At 50.5% G+C, this 25,088-nt stretch overlaps 1 protein-coding gene across 4 annotated transcripts in view; it reads right to left on the reverse strand.

Annotated features, from left to right (window-relative positions):
• Positions 1–191: 191 nt before the first annotated feature.
• VPS8 (VPS8 subunit of CORVET complex) overlaps positions 192–25,088 on the reverse strand; it is a 66,864-nt gene continuing 41,967 nt past the window's right edge. For all 4 annotated transcript variants that reach the window (XM_064666674.1, XM_064666672.1, XM_064666673.1 and 1 more), the window contains 11 exons: positions 23,306–23,447; positions 22,603–22,692; positions 22,140–22,182; positions 21,304–21,407; positions 20,119–20,197; positions 19,166–19,248; positions 12,739–12,819; positions 11,219–11,388; positions 10,470–10,638; positions 1,511–1,591; positions 192–879 (listed from right to left, as the gene is read on the reverse strand). In XM_064666674.1, the coding sequence (XP_064522744.1) occupies positions 736–879; positions 1,511–1,591; positions 10,470–10,638; positions 11,219–11,388; positions 12,739–12,819; positions 19,166–19,248; positions 20,119–20,197; positions 21,304–21,407; positions 22,140–22,182; positions 22,603–22,692; positions 23,306–23,447 (1,186 nt within the window). In that variant the 3' untranslated portion in view covers positions 192–735. The remainder of the gene's footprint in view (positions 880–1,510; positions 1,592–10,469; positions 10,639–11,218; positions 11,389–12,738; positions 12,820–19,165; positions 19,249–20,118; positions 20,198–21,303; positions 21,408–22,139; positions 22,183–22,602; positions 22,693–23,305; positions 23,448–25,088) is intronic.

A 25,088-nucleotide genomic window follows, 5' to 3' on the forward strand; every position in this document is an offset into this window, starting at 1 on the left:
ATCACACCCACCCTCTCCCCCTTGCAGCCCCCAAGGGGCCCGAGACACCTTTTTACACACACTCCCCCCACATCCCCACCATAAAGTACAACGAGGCGAGGGGTGAGGTTTGGGCTTCACCCCCAGGGACAAGGTTCATCTCTTTCCAGCAGCCCTCACCCGCTCCCCGCGTGCAGAAGTCACGAGAGACGTTCACCCAAGGGCCTCTTTAATGGTTGGGAGGTGGGACACACTGGGCACCACTCACGTTTCCCACACGTTCCTCAGCCTTCTCCAGGTTTGCCTGTTCTGTGCCTTCAGACAGAGCCAGGCCTTGGAAAACAGCTGCTTTGGGAACACAGAGCTCAGGTGTGGCCCCAGGCACAGCCCCGGGACACAGCTCTGGGCACAGCACAGGCTCCTCCAGCCCAGCAGAGCTCACTGCAGTGTGTGGACAGTTCCCAGTGCCCCGATCCCAGGTGGGCACAGGCAGCCCCTGCTGTCCATGCCCTGGCACGCTGGCTCTGCCCCCAGAGCTCCAGCTCCCAGAGCTCCAGCTCCCAGCCCAGCTGTCCCCACCTGCCTTGGCTTAGGGAGAGGCCGCAGCAGAGCTGGGAGATCACCCAGCTACAAACCCAGAGTCAGCCCAGAAGGTTCTGGAAAAGGGGATGTGGGGGGAAAAGTGCCATGGAGTGATGGAAAGGCTTCCCAGCAGCAGGAGCTGAGGGCAGGCCCAGCCCTGGTGGCACACAAGCACTAGTCCTCGGCCAGCGGAGGGGGGGTCAGGTGGAGCTGGAAGGTCTCGTTCTGGAAGACGCTGCTGGAGGCCGAGTCCCCGTGGGAAGTGCTGAGCAGCCCGTGCTTTTCACCACCACGGGCCAGCTCCGTCAGGAGAGCCAACTGCAGGGAAAACACACATGGATCACCCTCAGCACCCCGGGAACACCCTGCAGGGAGCACAGGGACAAAGGGCTGGGGGGTCACCGTGTTCCTGCAGCAGTCAGAGAAACCTTAACCCACCTACAGCAAAGGGTGGCTATGGAAGGGCCCTACAGAGGGGGCCACCAGTCCAGAGCTAAACAACTCCCCAGGGATCTTTAGGTTGGTTTAAAATCACATAATTGAAAAACAAGCCCAGAAAGAGCTGAAAGTGCCAACAACTGCAACCAAAACAGGCAGGAGGTAAAAGGAAAATGCCAGGGACAGAGGGAGTTGTGCTCTCCTTGCGACAACATGGGGGCAGGAGGAGGGAGCATCCCGAGTGATCATGGGAGCCCCACAGTGTCTGCAGGGGAGGGAGGCTACAAACCCAAAAAGGATGTGGCACTTGTCAGGCCCAGCCCCAAAGCCAGAGGCATTCCTGGGTTTCCCTACCCACGAATTCCCCAGCGTGGCTGCCTCACGGTGTGCACAGCACTGGCCCAAAGCCCAGAGAAAAGCCAGAGCCCTCCCTGCCACACTGGTGCCTGGCCTGACAACGTGCAGAACGTCTGTGACCAAGCTGAAGCAGAGCAGAGCGGGGGGTACGTACCCGGGACGTGCCTCGGTTCAGCCGGCACAGCTGGTCAAAGGCCTGGATCTGCTGAGGATCCAACAGAGACTCTGAACTTGCCTAAGAAAGAGAGTGAGAAGGTTACAGAAACCACACCCCGCAGGGGGTCCGGTTCCTATACACAGAAATTCATTCCTGGGCCTGGAGCAGCTGCTCCACAGCCTGTCTGGGAGGCCTTTTGAGCCACCTCTCCTTTGGCTTCAAGCCACCGTGTGCACCTCAGTTCTGGGAGAAAAAAGTCCTGTTGTGGCACAAAGGACAGATACACCCCTACATCCTGACTTCCTGCTGGGCTCTGTCCCTGATGGCACAGTACTGAAATACCTTTGGGGGAAGGATAAAAGGGATGGGAAAACTCCCCCGCAGCCAGCTGGGAAGAGAAGCAATGGGTTTGTGTGGATGAGCAGCCTCTCCAGGGCTCCTCCCCAGGCAGCAGCAGCAGCAGCTCCCCCAGTCCTGTCTCACCTCCCAGCCCTGCTCAGCCCCACACGGCCCCGCTGCCATGGGGCACAGGCTGTGCCTGGCTGGGACGGGAACACGACGGTGCCAGGGACTGGGAACAACTAATGGCATCCTAAGGTGCCTTTTTATTCCCAGTGGGATGTTACAGACTGAAAGGTGGGAAATGAGGGGTGGAAAGGGGGTGAGTGACAGCCACGGCAGCCATGTCCCCTGGGACTGGCCCTGCCCAGCAGCAAGGGGCAGCTCCAGAGCTGCAGGGAGAGGGCCCACAGCTGCACCAAGAGCACCAAGGCAAGGAGGGCTGCACACTCAGGCTGCTGTAAATGGCACCATTTACATATCCCAGGGAGAGATGACAAAGCATCACAGATTCTTGTAGGTTTGTTCCATTTATCACACCACACTGTTTCTATTTTGAATGTTTCTGCTCATCCTGCTAAGGAAAAGCATCATCAAGAAACCACAACAGGAGCCAGGGGAACGGCCTCCCTCATGAGCAGCAGGCTGGCATCTGTTGTCTCTGGGGATCTATTTTTAAGGGAACATACAAGTATTTTCTCCAAAATACATTTCCCAAGGGTTATTAACCCCAAATGCTACAGTCCTACCAGTGGGGACTGACTGAAGCTGCACTGACTTTAAACTCTCTTTGGCAGTGGAAGGTGCTCTGAGCCCACCACAGGTTTCCTGAAGCCTGGATAGTTCCGTGACTGTCCTGAAGCCACGTGTGCCTGCCTTTGATCATCAGTCTGGGAAGAGATCCCTTATGCTGGCAGCATGTGCCAAACTCCCTCCCTCCCTTCCAAGATATTCTCTCTGGTGCAAATAACTATTTGCTAGTTGCCAGCCAAGCAGCCACACGTCCCATTCCCTGCACAGCCCCCGGAGCTTGGGACACTGAGGGGCAGGTACCACAGCTGGGGGTGGTACTGGCAGGAACTAGCAGGTCATCCTCACCTGGAAAGAGCAAAAAGCAAGGAAAACCTGCCCTCCACAGTGTCTGTGGCCACAGGCACTCAAGGACAAGGAAAATGCCATATAATTGGCCTCCCCTCTCCTGCTCTCTCCCTACCACGCGTGTGTAACTATCAATCAGGCTGTTCCCAGGCTGATGAGCTGAAATATTGCAGGCAATTCTTTCTGTTGTCATGGAAACAACTGCTGTCAGGCCTTTTCCTTTTTTACTGTGTCACTAAAGGTGTGTTTCCCTTCGGGGGCCGTGGGAGGCTCTGGGGTGCAGCAGCAGCACTGTGGTGTCAGTGGAAGCCCCCAGGCTCACCCAGAGCACAGCCCCTGCCTCCAGGGCCAGCAGCTCCAGAGTGTCCAGAGCAGGACAAAGCCCTTGGCACCTCCAAGCCACTTTCAGCAAATCCTTACACCCCTTTGGAAAGGCTTCAGACTAGACACAGAACCCCAGAGACAACTGATTCCCTGTGGATCTGGGCCAGGAAGGAGAAAGGCTCCTTTTCATTTTCCAGCTCTCCAAGATCCCACCACGAACGCTCATTTCTGTTGCATAGTTTTTGCTTGCACGTATTCCACCCCCTCTGGTAGTCACCACACAGCCCTCCCAAGCCTGCAATTATCTTTAACAGCTCCAAATTCCATCCTCAGCTGGTGCCTGAGCAAAGCAGATCACAGCAGCTGGAGCAGAGGCACCATCTACAGTCACACAAGAGACCCATCCCAGAGCTGCCCGTCAGCCATTCCTTCCACACAAGACACTGCTGCACCAGTTAGAGCTTCAGAGCTCCACACTGTGCCAGGGGCTGCTCCCCAACACAGGCAGAGGCAGCCACAAGTCCTGGGGAAGGTTCTGGGGTTGCTAGGAACCAAGGCAACCCCCACCTCCCTGTTTAGAGCCCACGGGCAATGGACACCAAGCCCACCCTCTGCCTCCCTCCCCTGCAACTGGGCACTCTTTTCACCACAGCTCAGCCAACCTTACAAACAGGTACACAAACCCAGTGTTTTAATGAAAGCTGAGCCAATTAAGGTAAGGAAATCTGGAAATCTATTTTTCTTCTGTGGGACAAGGCTCTGCTGTTCTCACGGACTCCCAGGAACCTGGAACAATCAACCAAAAAGAGAGCAAGGCAGGCAGCTCTGACCCAAAGTCACTGGAACTACAGAGACATTACAGAAGTGTTAATGAGCTCCAGAGAAAGCTCAGGACACCCCTCAGAGAACAGCAGTGCTCCTGCTGCTGCAGCTCTGCAGAGCCTCTGCAGTGACACTCCGGGACAGACACAGCCCAGCCATGGCTGAGGGGGAACAGCCACACAGCTCAACCCTTCCCTGGGGCCATCCCAGAGCCAGGGATGTGCTGCTCCTCGACCAGGCTCCCAGGGCCTCCCCAGTGCCGTGGCAGCACATCCAGGGTGAGCCCTGGCAGCAGGACAGCCCCGGGCAGGGCCGGCAGGGCAGGACCCACTGCTGCAGCCCCAGCCCTGACCCCGCGGGGCAGAGCAGCCTCCCCAGCACTGCAGCACAGCCAGGCTGTCCCACAGCACTGACCCCACGGGGCAGAGCAGCCTCCCCAGCACTGCAGCACAGCCAGGCTGTCCCACAGCACTGGCCTCCCATCTCCTCAGCAGCAGCATGGGCAAGGCAGATGTCTCTTATTTCCAGCTGAACTTAACTGCTTTGGGAGCAAAGCTCCCACTGAAGGCAGGGAGAGCACAGGTTTGTTTGTGCTCTGATACACTCACTGCTGCTGCAACGTGAGCCTGCAGGGATGAGGGCACAGCAGGGGACTGGCTGTGGCAGGTACCTGGAAGCACACTGGCACACCTCCACACACCCCCTTTAGTGGCTCCTGCTGACGCCAGGCACTGCTGGAATATTCCCCTGGCCTTACAACTGATGCCTTCAGCCCAAGGAGCAATAATGCTGTTCAGGATTAATTAGACAAACCCAAACCCCACCCCCCTCACTGGACACAGCAGACGAGGTGTTCATTCCCAATCCAGCAGGCTCCAAGGAAAGCACAGCAGCACGTGGATCAAGTGTTACAGCAGGTCTTTGCTGGGGCTGAGCCCGAGGACAGAGGTTTCTCTGCAGGAAGGCAGAGAATTCACCTGCTGCAGATGAGCCAAGGGGCTGTTGAGCAGATCCCACAGAAGACTGAAAGGGTGCAGCGTTCTCTCAATGGCAGGAGTTGGGGAGAGAAAGGGAAGGTAATCCCAGAATCTCCTGAGCTGGAAGGGACCCCCAAGGATTATCCAGTCCAACCCTCAGCCCTGCACAGGCCCATCCCCCAGAGTCACCCCCTGTGCCCCAGAGGATCATCCAAACCCTCCTGGAGCTCTGGCAGCCTTGGGGCTGTGCCCACTGCCCTGGGGAGCCTGGTCAGTGCCCAACCACCCTCTGGGGGAAGAACCTTTTCCTGAGATCCAACCTGACCCTGCCCTGGCACAGCTCCAGCTGTTCCTCTGGGTCCTATGTAAAGATGCTTAGAAGGAAGTCCTGCTCAGTGTAAGAAGGGTTAGTGACCCCTCCTGCCAGAGGGTTATTGATAATATGACCCCAGACCTCACAGAACAGCCCAGGGAACACCCGTGCTACCCATGCTCCCGGGAGCAGCCTGGCACTGCTGTGCCACAGGGAGGTTTCCAACCTGCTTCAGCCCAACTCTGCCCTGGGGGCTCAGCAGCAGCTGCCTGAGCCTGGCTGTGCCCAAGCCTCACACAGACCACAAAACACTGTTCTCCTTGTGCACCAGGAAGGTGGGACATGGAAACTGCAGCTTCCCACTGATGGGATATACCAGAGACAGATGCTCACCTGCATTTCCAAAAGCTGCCCTCAGGAACAGCCAGTGCCCCCTGGGCTCTAGCCAGCATCACTGACACAGCCAGAATTCCCTCTCCCACTCTCCCACGAGGGACTGCAAACAGCCAAAGCCTCAGCTTCCAGTTATTTTGCTCCCCTCCTTCAGAGGAACATCAGAAGAGAGGAGTCACTGGCACCATTAACCCTTGGGCCCAATTCCAAGGTGGTTATTCCTCAGCTTGGAATCCCAGAGAGGAGCAAATCCAGCCCAAGGAACAGCCTCCCTGGCAGGTCTGTGCCGTTTGGGGGAACATCCAGAGGCTGCAGCAGCCCAGCATCTGCCACTGTATTTAAATGAGTCTGTTCAGCACATCCCCCCAGATATGGAATGAAAACTTCATCAAACCACAGGAATGGTTTCTCAGAAACTGAGATGCAAAGTCAAGCCAAGATTCTCCACTGCAACTTTCCCATCTTTTCTCTTAACCAGGACATGACCCTTCCCCAGGTCATCCCAATCCCACTGCTCTTGGCTTTGGGCAGTTTGGAATTCAGCTGTCCCTGCTTCTTGTCAGCAGGCAGGGGTTGGGATTGCAGGCAAGGGAAGGAACCTTCTGCAGATTGCTCTGTACAAAGGCCAGGGGGCACAATTACAATTCACTCTGATTTTTCTCAAAAAAACCAACAAAACAACAGAACTAACTCACCTCTACAGTAGCAAAAGTCCAAGAAAACAGTCAATTTTGATTTAAGAGCGTCTAAAGGATAAATATGGTTTTCAAATCAGTCTTTCCCAAGTTGTATTTTGGTTTCAGTTTTAGCTTTGGTGCCAGTCCTCCTCTACCTGCTTGTGAAGACACCTGCACTCAGTTTTCTTCTTACTTAATCACTTCTGTTTCCAAGCAATCCTAAACAGAGTGAAGGAATCCCCCCCCAAAGCCAACTCCAAAGCTGGAGTTCTCTCAGTTAATGTGTATGTGGGAATATTCTCCACAGAGGAGAGAATGCACTACCTTGTAACTGTATAAAACACTACTTATCTCCTTTTGTTATTGGGGGGATCACAGCTGGTTATTTTCAGAGCCATAAAGCCTCTGCAATTTTTTGTATTGCTGGAGACAAACTAATAACTGATGGTCACTTACACTGAAAACAGTTAAACTGGCTCTGTTCACTGATTGATGGAGGTCATGTAATGCCTGGCTGGCTCTACAGTAAGTATTGGTGAAAAAAACCCATCCTAAACCTTCACTGTTACCAAGAGAAAGCACCCAGAGGTGCTGCAGAGGGCCCAGTCCTGAGGCTCTGGAAGGCTCACAGGCAGGGGTGCTGGAAGGCTGCAGGACAGAGCTCCAAGGTAGAGCCTGACAAACTGGATTAACTATGGATCACGTCCATTGTCCGTCCTGGCGTGACTTGACAGGATTAAACTCCTGAATAAAACATTTGCCATCTGGACAGCTCCAATGATGGTGTCCTTAGAACTCAGGCACCTCCTCAAACATGGAATAACCAGAGCATGGCAGTTCAGGGCTTTGTGGCAGAGCTCATGGCCCAGGAGCCAGGACTGTGCTCCTCTCCCTGATCCCCGGTACCCAGGCTGGCAGAATCCATGGCAAACACAAACCAGCTCACTGACACGAGGCAAATGAGTTTTGGGGATGGATGGCTGAGACACCAGGAGTGTTTCAGCAGGTATTTAGGCAGAGCCCAGCTGCTGTGCCTTCACTTCAAACACCACAACAGCAACACTGCGAGATTGCAATCGGATTAAAACCCACCACAAACACAAGCTCTCATTTCTGTGAACTCTCACTTATGGTAGGGTAGGGAAGATGGGACAGATGATCCTTTAGCCCCAGAAGATTATCCTTGAGATGGCAGCAAGGCTTAGGGGATAACACAGCACAAACTTTTGGTAGCAGAACCAGAGGAGAGAAAAGCCCCCCTACCCTTCTCCCCTGTTCCCCTTGGCTGGGGTGCCCCAAGCCCTCAGCCCAGCCAGGCCCCACTTCAGTGGGAGCTGTCCCTGATCCTGTGACGGGTCAGTGATGGCTTGTGGCATCTCTCCACCTCCCCAATTTCAGGGACTGGCTACAGCACCACTCACACAGCACAGGGCACAGAAACCCTGTCTGTTGGGCTGTCGTTTCACATCCACATCTCAGCCACACTGCACAATTCAAACTGACAGGCCCTGCTTGGGCAGGGCAGAATTAGTGCTGGGAAATGCACTCCAGATGCTCAGTGGCATTTCTCAGTATGAGTCTACTCCTAATTCAAGGCTTCCTGAGAAAATAAATACCTCAACTGAAGATTTCCCTATGGAAAAATAAAAACCACATTAGATTTTGCCCAGAGACAGATTAAGTTTTCAGGGTCTTCAAAGAGGCTGCAAGGAAACACCCTCCCCACAGATCCATGCGTGGAATGGCCTGGAAGCTCTGGAGATGGCTCTCTGGGGTAAGGGAGGGCAGGGCTGGAAGCACAACCCTGTGAGCGTGGCCTCCCTCGGGATTTCCTGTTCACCAACACACAGAGCTCTGGGTCTGCCAGCAGAGTTAGGAGGGAACACAGAGAAGCTCCATCTCCTCCACATTCCCAGCACCTCCCCCATCACAACGAGTCAGGTCTGTGACTCAGCCCACGGCCTGGTCAGAGGAATTGGTACCTCCCAGGGTTAATGAACGCTGCTGAGGGGTGATTGTTCAGCAAACAAACTTCCTGGAGAAGCTGGAGATTCTACAGTCTGTTGCCAAGTCTAAATATACTCAGCTTTTTTAAGCTCTGACTGCACAACAGTTTGGTCACATGAAAGTACAACAGTTAAATATTGTAATTTAAATACATGAGGAACATCACAAACTTGGAGAGGATCTGGGACATGGGGAGGAGGAGGTGGGGGGCCTGAAGCAGTGCTGGGGCTCTGCTGAGCCAGAGCCAAGCTCTGCTGGGCTGGGCTGGCTGCCTGTGGAGCAGGAAGCAGTGGCTTCCCTGCCAAGAGCACATGACAGCAGCAGGGAAGCAGCAGCAGGAAGCATCCCACACTCTGATGGCCTGGGATGGACAGTTTCCAACCAGCACTAGATGACCCGTGCTGTAACCCCTTTCTTCCCCATCCAGTCTCTCCACATCTCCCTTTCAGCCCTGAGTCCCAGCCAGCCCCTCACTTTCACAGACACATCAGATAAATAAAGGGAAGCATCTTCCCTTCCCCGATCATTCCCACGGCATCTGGAGCACTTTCCCCATCTTTCTTGGGGTATGTCCACACTGGTGTTCAAGGGGAGGCACAGAAGCTCTGGCTGCCCATGAGAAACCCAGAGAATAACCCAGTTATCAGGCACTGGGATCAAGTGTCAGGCACTTGAATGCTGGATGCAGTTTTAGTATCTAATTTTGCCTCGAGCTGTTGAAGTGCACCCTGTCACCCCCCTTTACAGCCACTGGGGAGCAGGAGTGCAGAGGGGGAGATGTGGTGCTGCTGAACCTGCCCAACTTTAGAGCCAGTGCCCACATCCCCCTGCAGCAGGGCAGCACATACACACACACCATGTTTGGAAGCAGCCTGGTTGGACCCCAGTGGATTTACAACCTGCCAGGAAAGCTTTCCATGCTGTCACCAAATAAAACACTAACACAACCTGACTGCAGAGACTGCATGGGGCTCTGTACACACCCCTGAGGTTCCTTTTCCTCCCTCCAAGCAGGAAGCCTTTCCTGTTAGTGCAGCAGCTGCCAGGAGCTGACTGATGCCATCAGCCAGCTTTGGATTGGGATGGATTTGGCAGAAATTGGAATCATCTGCTGGAAGAAAACTAAAGTACTACTACAAAAATGTACTCCAAGACTGAATTCTCTCGGTTCCAGCAGTGAAGACTCACTGCTCTGGGTGCATCTGTGTGATGACAATGCACTAAGTACCTCAAGGCACAGGAACAAACCCTCCTCAGTGGCTGCCTTTGCCGAGTGCAGAGTTCAGCTCCCCACGTGCAATATCCCTAAAGACATCCCAACAAGCTGCCTGCCAGTGTGGCTTGCAATCCTCAGCACAATGCCAGGGAAGAGACAGCTCCATGCATATGGAGACTGCACTTCTGTTTGAATTAGGGATGGTGAAACTTCTTGAGCACAAATACTGACAATAAACACAAACTAATTCTCTGTTCTCTCACCCAAATCCAGCTGCATCAGTCTTGGTCACACACAAGCTTCTTAAAACATCACACTTAGCAAAGCCAAAACAATCAAATCAATCCCAGACCTCTACCCAGAGCCTGGTTATCTGTTGGGAAGGTGGAACAGAGGCTCCACGATCCAGCCACAAGGAACATGCCAGCTTTTAACTAAGTTTTATAGAAGACATTCCTGAAAATAGTTTGAAAGGAACTGTCCCCCCAGTGTCCCATCCCAGACTCTCCCAAACAATACAAAGCAGTGGATGCATGTAGCAGGCAATCAGCTGCCAGCATCCAGCTGGCCCTGCCATCAGCTCCCAGGCCTTCTGGATGAACACATTCCCACGACTTCCACAGCTCTGTGTACCCATCAAAATACAATGACATTCAGGAACGTGACCAGTTGGCTGCTGATACTGTTTGACAGCTACTGTTGGACCAGGGACTTCTCTGGAAGCACAGACACATGAGAACAAAGGAATGACAAAAGCTTACTCCAAGAGAAACCACCTCCCAAACCCTACCTGCGCCAGGGATGCTCCAGTTCCTTTTTTCAGCTCTGAGAAGTTCTCACTGAGCTTTCCTCCCTTGTTACTCGAGTTGCATTTATAGCACATCCACCTCATGAGGCCCTTGGTGACTGTCCCACACTCCTTGCTCAGCAGGCACAGGGAATGGTACAGGTGGCCACAGCTGGAAAGAGAAGGAATCAGTGTTTGGAGGCAGGGCAGCCCCTCCTGAGCTCTGCACCGTGGGGGAAGTGGCTGGGCAGTGGGACACAAGGAGTGCAGACAGCAGTGTATGCACTCCCTCCCACCTGCTCACCCTCCTGTGGCATTCCCAGACTCACCACAGTAACAGTGGGTGCCCATCTGCTGGTACAGCCACAGGACAGAACAGCCAGGTAACAATGACCCTGTCCTACTGTACAGACAGCTGGGCACAGAGGGGAGCAGGGGAGAGGCCAGCCACAAACACAGCCAGGGCTGGGGGGGATCTGAGCTGGACAAACACACACAGGAGCCCAGGGTGCTGCAGTGCCCCAGGAGCACTGCTGGGAGCGGGGACACAGAACTGGGAGGTGATTCCTTGCAGAGAGCAGAGCCAACTGCATGCAAAGCAGGCTCTGGTGAGTTTGATTAGCCAGCCCTTCACAGGGAGACATGCTCACAGGAATATAGATGATTATTCGTGCAAGTCAAACACCAGGAGCTTTTTTCCCCTTTTAGAACTACTAGCACATCACAGCTGTGACCTCACCCCTTAACTTTACCTGAAAACAATGATTTCATCAGCAGTTTCTTGCCTCCTCTTGTACTGCTGGAGACAGATGCAGCAGTAATCCTGCTTTGGGGTGAGCCCCCTCGTGACAGAGGCTCTCAGGTTACACAGGGACCAGTGGAGATCGTGGTTTAAAAGGCTCGTAGTTGTCTCTAGAAGGGTCTGTGTGGGAGACAACACAGAGTAACTCTGTCAGTCTGTCACCTCCACGCTGCACAAACTCCCTGCTCATCAATTCTTCCTAACAAGCAGCTTAGCAGATCACTAAGAGTAAAAACAACCCAATAAAATCCCCTCTTCTATGTTTTCTATCCACTGCCCTCAAAACACTTCACCTTTCAAGGCACGTTAATAGAGGCAATTCCTCTCCGCTCTTAACTAGACAAGCTCTGTATTGATTTTTGTCAAAGAGCATTAACAAAGACATGGCAGGCTCATTTTGGCATCTTTCACACCAAACCCCCCCTTTTCCCCTCTACCTGGCGAGTTACTGCTTACAACCCCCACTTTAGGAGAAATGTGCTGATAAAAGCCAAAGCCCAAATGCACCGTGGCAATTAATGCATTAAAAAAACCCTGAAGTGCTCCTCTTGTCCTTCCCAACAGAGATGTCCATTTCTGAAGAGCCAAAAGCCAACACCCTGTGTTTTCAGGGGTCAGGTCCCCTCAGCAGCAGCAGGTGCTCTGCTCTGTGACCTGTGGATGCTCCACAGCAGCAGCTCCCAAAAGGCTGCAGAGGCTGCAGCTTTGGTTCACACCTGCACATGCAGCCTGTCCCACAGAGCTGCCAGGCAGTGACAGAGAGTTTGTGCTGCTCTGACAGACTTCACCAGGACCCCAAACAGAGCTAAAGGCTCTTCATGTCCAGCCCTCTGCAGCAAAGTGATTTCCCACTGTATTTTTACTGGTTGCTGGTGCAGGGAGGCCTGACCCAAGCAGCAGATGGGATGGCAGTGCCACAGGGCAGCAGAATGAGGAGGGTGACTGGAGGAAGACTGGGCATTCTTGTTTAGGGGAAAAGGAGTTTTAGAAAGCTACTGAAGTGTGGAGATTGCCTGGGATTTGGGACTGGACAGAGAAAAGCAGGACTGAGGTTAAGATGAAATCTCATCAGGTCACAAAGGAAGTGCAGCATTACCATTGGGAAGTGCAAAAACAGCCTAGTTGAAAAATCTCTTATTTAAAATTGCCTATAAAGACAAAGCATATCAGTTTTGTGCCTTGGAGTCCCTAACTGCAGGATGAGCTGGAGAAAAGCAGATGTTTCTCCTTCCAGCACGTTTAACACAGAACTGAGCTGCAGAGGTGTTCACCATGTACCTGTCAGTCCCTTCACCTGCAATCTGTGAACAAAACAAACTCATCCCCGGCCCCCAATCACACAGAAATCACTCACACATCCACTGCCTTTGCCCTGCAGACACAAATGACAGATGAGGGAGAGCAGCAGGGCCACACAGCCAAAATAATCCTGTTTGCAGCATGGGCAGAACAGAAACACAGCCAACTTACCTGTTCATAGTTAAAGGTGTCCAGCATTCCCAGGACAAGCCCTTGAATTTCTCCAAGTTTCCCTTTTCCATAAACTGGATCCTGTGTGAAGAAATGAAAAGCTGTAGTTGAATCACAGGATATGACTGTTCTGATTCTTCTCAAATAATTTTTTTCCTCCAGACTGGCACCACAAACAGAACCTTTGACTGCAGAGTTAAATATGCTGCATGTGCCCAAGGACAGCAGAATAATCCCACATACTGAGGGAAAATTGGTAATTAGCAAAAATCAGTCGATGGCAACATCAATACTAATTAGTGTGCTTGGGTCAAAAGACTTCAGACCTTGGAAACTCCATTCAGGAGGTGCAGGAGCTGACTGGAGAATGGCATGGCCAGCCAGCTCCTGGGCCCCTGCTCCCCATGCTCTTGCCCACTCAGGAGTAACTCACCCTCAAGCTCATCCCACCCCCCCTGAGCTGCAGGAATGCCAGGCAATCCTGACCCCACACCAGATGGCAGAGGGAACAGGGGCACTCCTGGTGCTGCAGGGGTGATTTCCACCAGCAGCATAAGCAAAGGGCTGTGGTACAATTCATCCCCCTGGAGCATCTCACCCTTCCCCAGCCCTGCTCCAGCCCAAACAATCCCTTCTCCTGCACAGCCACCCTGGCACTCTCTGGAGCATCACTTGGTGCAGGACAGGAGCGTGACACGTGCCAGGACAACCACAGCCTCTCCAAGGGGCAGATGGGCAAAGCATGGAACAGGGGAGGACTTGGGCACTGTCCCTCCCTCCTGCCAGGCCCTGCTGCACAGCACCAGTGGGCTCATGCTCACAGGGGCACTGGACATGCCAGGAACTGCACAGGGACAGCTTGTGGTGGCTCCCAGTGTCTTTAATAAAAACGGGAAGCAAGGCAGAGGAGTCAGGCCACTAGCAGGATCTACTGGCTGCTGCAGGGGTGAGATCCATGTGTGCAGCCCAGCTTGATCCAGGTTCATCCTGTCCCTGTGTCCTGGACAGTCTGACCTGTGAAGAGCAAGGCTGTGCCCCCCTCCATCCCAGGCTGGCACCAGCAAGGCCACTCGTGCCTGTAAGTGGAACAAATCTACCCAGGAATGCTCAAAAGAGGGTCTGGGAATTCACCCTTTCGGAACACAAGTCCTCAACTGGCAGACATTGAGTTGGACCTGGAAAACAGCATTTTGCCCTGCTGAGAGGCACAGAAGGACATTGGGGGAAGCTCCTGCTGGGAGCTGAGAGAAGCTGTCTGGTGCAATGGGCAGGACATGGGTTAAAAATAGAGACTGGCAAGATGTGGAAAGGAAACTAACCCAGAGAGCAGAAAAATGGTGGGGACACAATGGAAACAGGAACTGGAAGAACAAGCTCTGGATGAGATCAATGAGAGAAAGGAGGAGCAAGGATGATTCCAAGCTGAGACTGGGAAAGGAAAATCCACAGTGAAAAAGCAAGCTGACAAAGACAGCTAAAGCAGCATGGAAGTTACTCTGCAAAATACTCTGAGGGATCACCAAACCAGCTACAGAAAGCAAGTCAGGGAATTCTTGAACAGCCTTCATGAGAAACATGACAGGCAGAAACACCAATGTTCAAGCCTAAATAAAAACAGCACTGAGTCCAAACCAGCTGTGGATTTGGAGCACGTGGGATGGAGCATGAAGAGCTGGATGTGCTGCAGAGGCTCCTTTTCTGCTGGGGGAACACACAACCTGAACACTCCAAGGTTCCCTTCCTTGCACCATTTAACACACAGCACATTGCACTGAGTCACCCCAGGAATTATGGAGGGGCAGCAGGGACTTGGGACCTCCAGCACAGCAAGTGGTGTGACCCACGGTGCACAGCAAGTTAGTTCTGCCTCCATCAGATACTTTTCTAAAGCCCTCAAGTACGTGCCCAAAGAAAGGCAACTGTCCAGAGAGCACCACTTACAGAGAGCAGCTCAAAATTCCTGCAGGTGCAGACTTTCAAAGCCACTTGTTTCTTGTCTGGATAGGCAGAGGAGGGAGAGAGAATAAAGCCCCACCTGCAGCTTTGCCAGGAGGGAACCCAAGTCTGAGGGCCAACTTTCAGTGGCTCATTTGCACTCAAGTCACGCTCGATGACCTCCAAAAAGAATGGCAGGTAGGAGGCAAATGGACTGTGCCCTCTGCAGGGGAGGCACATGGGCTGGCAGCCGAGTGCCAGCAGTGAGTCCATGGCCATTCCCTGCTGGCAGCGCTTCCTGGGCCTGGCTGCAGCTCTGCCTCTGGCAGGAATCAATCCACACCCCTCAGTTCACTTCTCCAGCCAGTCACAATGTTTTCTTCCTGTTTGCTGCTTTGAGTCCCCACAAAAGTCCCAGTCACCACAGCCTTGTGGAATCCATTACGTTTATGGAGGAATATCCTTCATTAATTCCACCCTATAAAATCGGCCTTGGATTGGAATCCATGCTCCAGGTACAAATGTACCCCCCGTGCTGTGGAACAGGCATTGTACCATCCAAGAACAGCTGGCACTGCCCTGGGAACATGGCACTGGCATGGGAAGCCAAAGCCAAACTGGCTGCCCAGTGCCACCACCACCAAGCAGATTGGGAAGCGCTGATCGGTACCCAGGGACGGGCCAGGGGTGCTCATGCAGCCCTTTCAGCCAGTTCCACCTCCTCCATTTCCAGCTGCTTTCCAGGTCCAGGAAATAGCCCTTGCTTTGCTACCAGTGTTAATAAACTCTGAAAACACATTCACTTGCAGCTTCTCCCCTCTGCCAGGGGACAGACCAGCCACTGTACACAGAACTAATCCCAGGGCTGACCTCCAGGGCTGGGAAGGAAAAACAGCCAGAGACAACCCTAAGCAGGAATGGCAAAAAATACAAGGAAAGGCTTTCTGGAACAGTTTTTAGAGATTCCTTCCTTCCCCTCTCTGGTTTCCTACAGGCGGCTTTTACATTTCTGGCTTCTCCAGTTCTCCATTTTGTAGGAGACATCAGCCCCATGTGCTTACAAAACATTCATGAAGGATTACAGCTTTGTAAGGGAATTAACACTCAACCTCAGCCCCTTCAGAGAGCACTCCCATCCTTAATAACATGGAATTTTTCTTAATGCTCAAGAGGATTCCTCTGCTATCTCTCCTAATGCGGTTAGTTCAGGCTTCCTAGTTAATAAATATCCCCACAACACTATCAAGGATGAGCAAGAACATAAATGTATCAACCTTTATTTCATATGACTTCGATTAGATGCCACTGGGTCGGTGTGCTGTGACAGGCAGATGTCAGGAGTCCCCCCTGTTCCCTGGGAAAGCTGCAGGCCTGCTCACAGCCCCTGCAAGGTGCCCTTTAGCCAAGCATTTTGCTTGCAAAGTTAACATTTGCATAAGGTATAATCTGTAAGCAGTTAAGCCCAGAAGAGGAAGAAAAACAGTCCACTAAAATTGGAATACTCTAATTCCTCTTCAGAAAAGGCAAGATAATCTACCTCAGTTTACTGATGTCATCCACCTTCCAACAAATCCCCCAGGGAATTCCTGGGCAGCTGTTCCCCCTCCCAGACTGCAGCTCTACCATCAAGCCTTGAGCTCTGCTGGAACAGCTTTGGAGGGCATTGTCAGACAAGCACCACTCACAATTCTGGGTTTCACCAAAACATTTGGAGGGCTTGGGAAAGGCTGCCCTGCACTCCAGGGCCCAGAGAGGCTGGTTTCAGAGTTGACTTGTGGTCACAGTTAAGGTGGTGCATCAATAACACAAAGAACAAGGCCCTGTGCACTGATCAGAGCTGACACAGAAGGGTTTGGAATTTTACATGGCTTCAAAGAGCAGCCACACAGCTCTGCAAAGGGAACTCCCAGCCAGGGCTAACAACACAGGGCTCTTGCTGTCTGGGAAAGCACCATGCACACATGCCACGTTGGGATTCTGCCCTGCAGGGCACTTTGGTGGCATTCCCAGGTAATCCAAGGAAACAGATGACAGGGAGGCAAAAAATCCAGTGCTCCCTTCTGCCTAACACAGAGGGAGTTTGTTTCCTGATCCTCACCATGGCAAGGGCTCAGAAGCCCTGAACATTTGAGCTGGGCACCCATAACATGGCCATGCAGCAAGACATGCTCATCACCATTCCCAACACCAGCCTTCCAGCTGAATCAAAGCAATTCTTCCAAGGGCCAAGCTGTGCATCCAAACAAAACCCACAGAAAGCCTCCCACGGGCTGCTGCAAGACCTGGAGCAAGAATTTAGCAGAACACACTACAAACACACAGTGACCTAGAGCAATGCATCACAGAATTCCAGAAAGAAGGCTTGGTGTGAGGGCAGTGTGGATGGAAATGTGGGGGTTAAGCACAAGAGCAAAGGATTCAATGAAGGGTCTGTCTGGTAACAAAGGACACTGTTCCCAGCCAACAAGCCCAGGAGGTGCCAAGCACTGAGGGCAGCAGGTGGGTAAGACCCAGCACAGACAAGCGCTCAGTGGCAGAGCCCATCTCCTAAGGAGGAGGATGACAAGTTTGGAGAAGCTTAAGTGAGCTTCAGAGGCAAAAATTCACCTTATGACAGGCAACAACTTGTACAGGACATGACTGAGCTGGTGGCATCAGTCAGAGGATGCCCAGTGAGGGGCTACACCCCCTCTATGCCCACAGACCATCCAGGCCACATCACTCCTTCCCACACACCTGAGGGGTTTGCAAACACATGAGTGTGAGTGGAATCTGTAAAATAATGAGTGCTAAGTGGCCAAGTCCACTTATCTAGAGATCCTGTAAATCAAGACCACCTCCCCTTCCACAGGATCTTCTCTTCATCTTTACCTTGTTTTCCCTACAACTGTTTCCCAGCTACGAGGGATCAATTCCTGCTCCCATCTTGGAAAGTTCTGATATAATGCTCTTTACCTGGAATTCAGTCCTTCTCTCTCTGCAAGCATTTCAAGAAGTCATCATTTTTTGCTCTAGTTGTACAAAAATATCTGCCTTTCCAAATCTCTCTTTTGTTAGACTGGATTTGTAGGGCTGACCAGGCAAGTGGAATGAGCAGGAGCAGCTCCCCCTGCCTCCAAACCCAGTGACCAGAGCTGCTTTCAGGAATGCCATTTCTGTCCCCAGAGAAGTACTTCACCTGCTGAAGCATCCCCTCAGCCTCTGCACCAGAACCATCACAGCAACCACTTCCCTCCACAACTGACAAAGACATTTCACTCCCCTGTTGCCTCCAGGACATCAGTGCCACCCTCTGGAAACGGGATTTTCTATTGCTGCTAAAGAGTCCATCAGAACCAAAACAGAAGGAAATATTTCAAGCCTGCCAACAAGAATATCTCTTCATCTCGAGGGGAATGGGATCTTCCCCCACCCTATAACACCTCCCAGCTGTGTTATCTGCACAGTGGGCACTGGTTTGACTCTCACCCCATCCTGGTAGTTCTCAGCATAACCCAGGGAAGCCTCCTTGACAGTTCCCCACTCACAGCTTCTCCATCATTTCCTGCCTACATTAAACATCAAAGGACAACAGGAAACTAAATCCAATGTCTCAGCTAAAAGCAGACAAAATAAGTTATTGAAGAGCCATTAGGTTTGCTTGACACTTTCTACCTTTGATAAAACCACATTTCATTTGCTCACACTTTTTATCCACTCTTCTACAACATCCTTTGCTGTCTTATGACTTTTTCCCAACTCCAAGACTGTGCATAGTACTGAGATCAAACCAGGAGGCTGCTGGAGGTGTGTTCACCCTGTGAAGCCTATAAGCCCTTTTCTCCTCTCACCTGGAGCAGAAACCCTGAAGAGTGTTTTGACACTGTCTCAACTCTTCAGTCATCCCACTCTGCAGAGCAGAAAATTCTTCCAATTCCTTTTCTGAATTTCTCAAGGTATGTTATTAAATCCCAAACTCAACTTTCACATGTTTTGCAAACCAACAAATTAGAGTAGCTCATGACCACTCAACCCAAGGACCTGCTTAAAATGATCTCTTCTACAAAATGTTTGCTGCTCACTAACAAACATCTCTAAAATAAAATTGCATCTTTCTCCCAAGCCCACACACTCAGCTTTAGTGTCTTCCCAACTGCCCATCCCAGAGCCTTTGCCAAACAGCTTTCAACTGATTTAGTTCCAAGTTTGAGAAATTCATTGTGGCTTTGCCTCTAACCCTGCCAAGTTTCAGTTCAAAGTAACTGCAACCCTTGAGATAATATTTTATTTGGTTTGCAGGAATTACCTCAATTATCTTCTCACAGGTTTATGTGTTCCCACATGTCTCTGAGATATTTCTATCAGCTTTCCCAACTTATCTCACCAATGAACTTCTACTGAAACATGTGGAACCCAACAATCAGCTGAGCTGATCTCTAATGACCTGGAAATACCTTTTCCCAATAACTGAATGGCACACTTTGGTGAAACCTTCCTGTCTCCAGGAACTCACCTGCAGGATTCTCTGCAGGATGGAGGGCAGAGCGATGAACGCAGCCATGTTGTTCAGCACTTGCATGGTCAAACTCTTCAAAGCTGGAATGTCAAACACAACAGCCACCAGCACTCCATTAGGATTCAGGGAGTACAGAGATCAGTCTTACAGGTAAAGAGAGTTTTATTTCAGGTCACGTGTTCTAGTTTGAAAACAACTTTTCTATTTTTCCTTCTGCAGGTTTTGCACTAAGCACACGTGGCCTTTTGTAGCACAAGGTTTTGATACCAGGATGCCTCTGTGTTCTCTCCCACACCCCCCACAGTGAACATTCCCATTTTGACTTACTTTGTAGCACTATCATTCACTTTTCCTCCCGCTATCACACGCCAATTTGGATGCCTTGTCCATGTTATGGCCCCACAGACTCTAAAACTTCCCAGCAGTGACCTTTGAAACTTGTTTCCAGATGCCCAATTCCCTAAATAAGAGCCAACATTGATATATGCACAGACTCAGCCATTCAGCTTCTTTGGGGGATAATTAGCAGGTGCAGGGAGAAGTGCCCAGAAGGGCTGGGCATAGAAAATGACAGTATTATTATGTCAGGAGTTCCCAAAGCACTGACTACAACCTCCTTCCAACCCATAAAGCCTTTGTGCACGCTGTGCACTTTGGCTCCTTCAGAGACCATCCTCAGTGGAATCAACTCACTAGCACAGCCTATGGCAGGGACCTTCTTCCACTCAGGACAAAATAAAATACAACTAAATTAAAAAATAACTATCTCCCTGACAGCTGCAGCCGACCAAACACCCAGCCTGAGGTCAGTCCTACAGTCCCTGCAGGTTAGGGAGCAGAATATTTAGGGATGGAGTACCAAAACTGCTTTTCCTCTATTCCTTCAGCAGAGGAGAGACAGCACACAACTTGTGATTCGTATTTGGGGTTACAAGAGCCAAAATACTCACATTCAGAGTATCGACACTGTGAAGAACCAGAGGATTTCTGTGGGGACATCATGGCCTCCAGCAGGGGAAACCACAGGGCCTGAAATCGTGGAATGCAAGGGGAAAACCCAGTAAGAACAGGGCAGTGCTAAAAATGAGCTCTGAGCAATGTCAGAGGCCATTTGCAAAGACTCTTCCACGCTCTGAGAACTGCATTTCTCATGACTGCAGTGGGACAGCACTGAAACATGTTAGAACATCCTCAGAGCAAAGCACCTGGGGATCTGCTTTCAGTCTACATTGCTCATCTCAGACCCAGATCCTGTTTGATCGTGGTCTGAGCACAGGCCTTCAGCTCCTCCTCTCTATTCTCACCTGTTTCTTTACTGGGACAACCTACTTCCCATCCAGCTACTTCCCCCTGTGAGACACAAACTCTCTGGTGTAGAGACAGCTCACAGAGTGGGTAGCACAGTAAATGGATCCCAGATGGAAAGGGACATCTAAACTCTCTCCCTATCTGTTGCACAGTGACATCCTTGTGGAGAAGACACCAGGAGGTCACCTCTACAATGGACAGTGCTTGTGAAGAGATTACACAGTTCCTGCCTTCCAGCCACGCCACCTCCTCAGACAGGAACAAACCACTCTCAGTTCTGAGTTCAGATCTGTAAATCATGCAGAATCTTGGGAGTAAAGATGCTTTGGAGAAATGGAAATGCAACCCCAGCCCGAGGAGACAGGCACACCCAGCTCCCTGCAGGAGCTCAAGCCAGCTGGATTGCCTCCACCCTGACAGACCAGGCTGACACTACACCCAGGGGCTGTGAACATGCTCTGCAGCCACAGTGACAGCACCATCAGCTTTGTGCCACCATGAAGCTGGCTCAGAGCTCACAGTGCCTCCTGCACTGTCTGACTGACAATGAAGCCAGAACTTGGGCTGGAGCTAAAGCGGGGCAGGATGTTGGCTCATCTGCCTCCCCACTGCTGACGTTCTGTGTTTCATCCCTATGAGGGAGGATTTCTCTCTTGTGGGTCTAAAACCTGAACCACTGCAGGGAGAACACAGGGAGGGGAGAGCAATGACTGCCTGAGGCCCACCAGTATCCAGTGGATGTGGAAAGGAAGAGCCACAGGAAGGAAAGTTTCAGGAGACACAGAGGCCTCTGCTGATTTTAGTGACACATTCTTTGATTCCCTTACCTCTCTCTGTTGCTGGTCTAAACTGTGTGAATTCCTCTGGCAAAGGGCAATTGTTTTCATTAAGGTATCTTCAATGTTTTCTAGCAAGGAGGGTTCAGCTGAGCCTAAGAGTTGGTGGGAAAAAAAACAAACTGCAATTATAAAAACTATTAGATATGCTAACTCCCAATCCTTCTGCAAAATGAAATCATGCTGCTCATCTAAAGTCTGCTCACTATAGTCAGCAACCAAATTATAAAGACAAGTCCTGATTTTTGGCACTTTTCCTGAATAGCACAATAAATTGGGCAAATAAAACATTTCATGTAATCAAATAAGGAAGATCTTAGCTGTGGTTTAGGATACAATTAAGTAACAACTATGGGCACTGCACTTAATTAGGTGCCCATGAGTCCTTGGGCTAGTGAACAGCACATCTGTGCATACGCTCATTTTCTGTAGGCAGAACATTCATATTTATCTGAGAAATTTGCTTCAGAAAAAAAAGCTACTTCCAGCTGTCTCTCATCACTATTCACATGTAATGCCAGCTAAGGCTCAGTAACGAGCTGGAATGGATTCTGACACAGGAAATGTGTCTGGTAAGGCAGTGAGAGCACCAGTCACAATGGAAAAAGCTGACAGGGCACCTGCTCTAGGTCTCTAGCAAGACTAGCAGTGAGGAAGTGTCACCCAAATAACTACCACAGCCAGGTAAATATAAATAAAAAAGAAGTCACTGCAATACCTAGAAACTTGAAATAGGATCTCATTATGCCAGGTGTCAGGCACAAGCACTTTGCATTTTTGTGTTTATCTATCTAATAGAAAATGAGATTTCACTTGATATCTCTTACTTTCATCATCTTGAGTGAGCAGCAGCAACTTGCCCTGCAATCGCTGAAACAAAAGAGAGGACACAGAACAATAAACTTTATAGTTCACTACCAAGAATCCTCATAGAACTGTTTGGAAAAGGTGGGATACAAAGGCTCATCCCCATTTTCCTCCCCAGTATGATTAATGTAGCATAATGTCTTTTCAAATAAGGAAGGGAAAGCAGGAGCTGAAAGATGATTTTTGACTAAGAAAAACAAATTTCTGCATCTATTATCTACTGGATGTTTGAAGACTTGCCCAAAAAATACCCTGATATGCTGAGCCTGCAGACAACTTAACATATTGCTATTTGACAGCAGGGAAATGCTTCCATGGATTCTCGTGGGAAACAAATTGAGGAGCAAGGACAACATCAAACCTGAGCACAGACCCTGCTGATGGCAGGGCATGGCAGAAGTGCCACAGTCAGGGTTTCAGTACCTCAAGCATAACCAAAAAGGCACCATGGATATCTCCCTTCTTCTCCAGTAAATATGAAGAAGCTTCGTGGAGCTGATGTTTCTGGGTTATCTGAGTTGAAAGGAGAAAAAAAAAAAAGGTAAATGTAAAAAACAAAAAAAAAAAAATCTTAAGAAGCCTGCCAGGGTTTGTTTACCCCACGAGACAAGGAGGGCCAGATGGCCAGGCCTGCATGTGCTGTGCTCAGGTTACCCAGGCTGAGCTGCACTCCTACAGCCCCTGATTTCTCAACTATTGCCACCATCAGCACTAAAAAATTACTGTTACCATTGTCATCAAGGGAAGGAACAGTTGCTCTCCCAGCACTAGTCACATTTTGGCAGTGTTGTTTCCCAAAAACCCCAGGCTCATAATTTCACACACCTCCAATGCAATTAATCAGCAGTAACACAGCCACCCTCCACTCTGCACTTTCTCAGTAGCTTCAGAGCACTAATGGCCTCTTTCTTATTAGCCCTGAGACCAAACCCAGAGTCAGGGTATTAAACAGACCTAACTGTGCTGCAGGAGAGCAGTTCAGCAGCTGGAGGGAACAGAGAGAAGGAGAAATGGACTGGGAGAGCATCCAGGAACTAATGCTGAAGTACCTTTGCAGCACTTCAAAGAGGCAGGAGCTGGTTTGAATGCATCCCCTGGCCCCTGGCCTCGTACATATCTTTCCTACCTCGATGGTTTCTTCCAGTCTGCAGTATTCCAGAACTTTGAGTGTCTCTAGGACCTGGTCTGGGCTGTGCTGGCACAGCAGCTCGATGAACTGCTCAGTGATGGAGGGTGGTAAATGTATCAGCTCTTGGTTAATGCCTTCTCTGCAATAAAACAGGCACGAGAGACTCAAGTCAAACTCTAGCCCAGAAAGCTGGCTGGAAAGAAGAGTTTCTTGTTCCATTGTGTGTTGTCTTTTACCCTTAGTACAGAACTTTAAAAAATCTGGTTTTAAGAGAAAAATTGTGCTGTTTCTACTAGTTCCTAGTGCTGGGGGGTCTCTCAGCAGGCATTTCATTTCTTCCACAACACATTCTCCTGATGCCTTAGTATAAATTAGACTATCAAAGACCCCTGTGAAGAAGAGACCAGCACAGACACATCCTCAGCAATTCCATGGTAAAGAGGCACAAAGAACTCGCCTCATTTCTTCAGTGAAACCTTATGGTTTGTCTTTTCAAATCCTGATTATCTGTGTGTCCTACAGCCCTGCTCTGCATGTGTTTGAAGAAATAGTTTGTTGCTTTTTGCTTATTGTTCCTGAAATTCTTCCTTGACTTCCTTCTCAAAAGTTAGTGTTTCATCCCTTTGATCCACCTCACTAAGACAGGTACTCAGGCCTCTTTTAGGGAAACATCCAGATTTTCTAATCCCTGGGCTTCTTATTATAGAAACATCCAAAATGGGGGGAAAAAAGGATATAACAGAATTGTAAGCAGTGCCCACATCCCTTTGTCCTGACTGTTTTCTACTGACCTTGTTTTTAAAAAGAGCAACATGAAGCAAGAGACCTCAGAGTGAGGACTGAAAGGATGATGCTCTCCTAGAGTCAGATACAGCACCTGCAACCCTCACATGAGCAGCAGCTCACTGCCACTGCACATTACACTTCCCATGGCCCTTCTGGGATGGTGCATCACACAGAGGAACAGCAGGAGTTCATCCTGCCTAGGAAACAGGGCTTTAAGCTCTGCTGAGGCTCCTGTCAGGAAAGAAAATGGATCAAGGCATGTATTCAGTTTTGTTACTTATCCAAACAGAAGTTCCTAATCAGGGAAGATGTGTTGATGTGCAAACCCTACAGCCATGGGACGGAAAAGGTCTGATGTCCAATGTGATCCTGTATTTCCTGAGAGTTACAACAGGAATATTTTCACCCAGGAGAGGCCAGGAGAGTGCTGTGCCCCCAGCAAGCCAACAGCAGCTCACTGTGATTAGTGTCAGTCACTGGACTGGAAGTGATGTGTGCCCAGAAACAAAAGCCTCACCCAGGTACTGAGCAGTGGCCATAATATGGACACAGCTGCACAAAAACTGGTGTCCAAACTCCTGTGTTCTGACATCAGAGGATGGAGTTTGGAAGGGCCAAAGAAGAGCCCTGAATTCTGGCCTCCTGCATTCACCACCCGCTCCTCCCACCACAAACACCCTGTGAACATCCCTGCTGCCTGGGAGGGAGGGAGTGCTCTGCTCCTTCTGTGAGTAGATTAAAATAAAGCACTTTTTACCTAAAATCATCTCTTGTCTACCAAAATAGGAAAAATGGCAAGTCATACATTTATAGCATGAGAACAAACTCTAGTCTGGAAATAACTCTGGCACTCAGTATTCACGATTTTGTGAGCAAGCTGACCTTCCCTTAACCACTTCATCAAGAAAGGCAGAAAGCAGAGAATGGAAAGAAAGCTGGATTTTGATAATGTCTAAAACTAATCAACAGTCCTGAGCCTTGCAGGTCCTGCTCA

Source organism: Pseudopipra pipra, chromosome 10 (genome assembly GCF_036250125.1).
Source record: "Pseudopipra pipra isolate bDixPip1 chromosome 10, bDixPip1.hap1, whole genome shotgun sequence".
Lineage (NCBI taxonomy): Eukaryota > Metazoa > Chordata > Aves > Passeriformes > Pipridae > Pseudopipra > Pseudopipra pipra.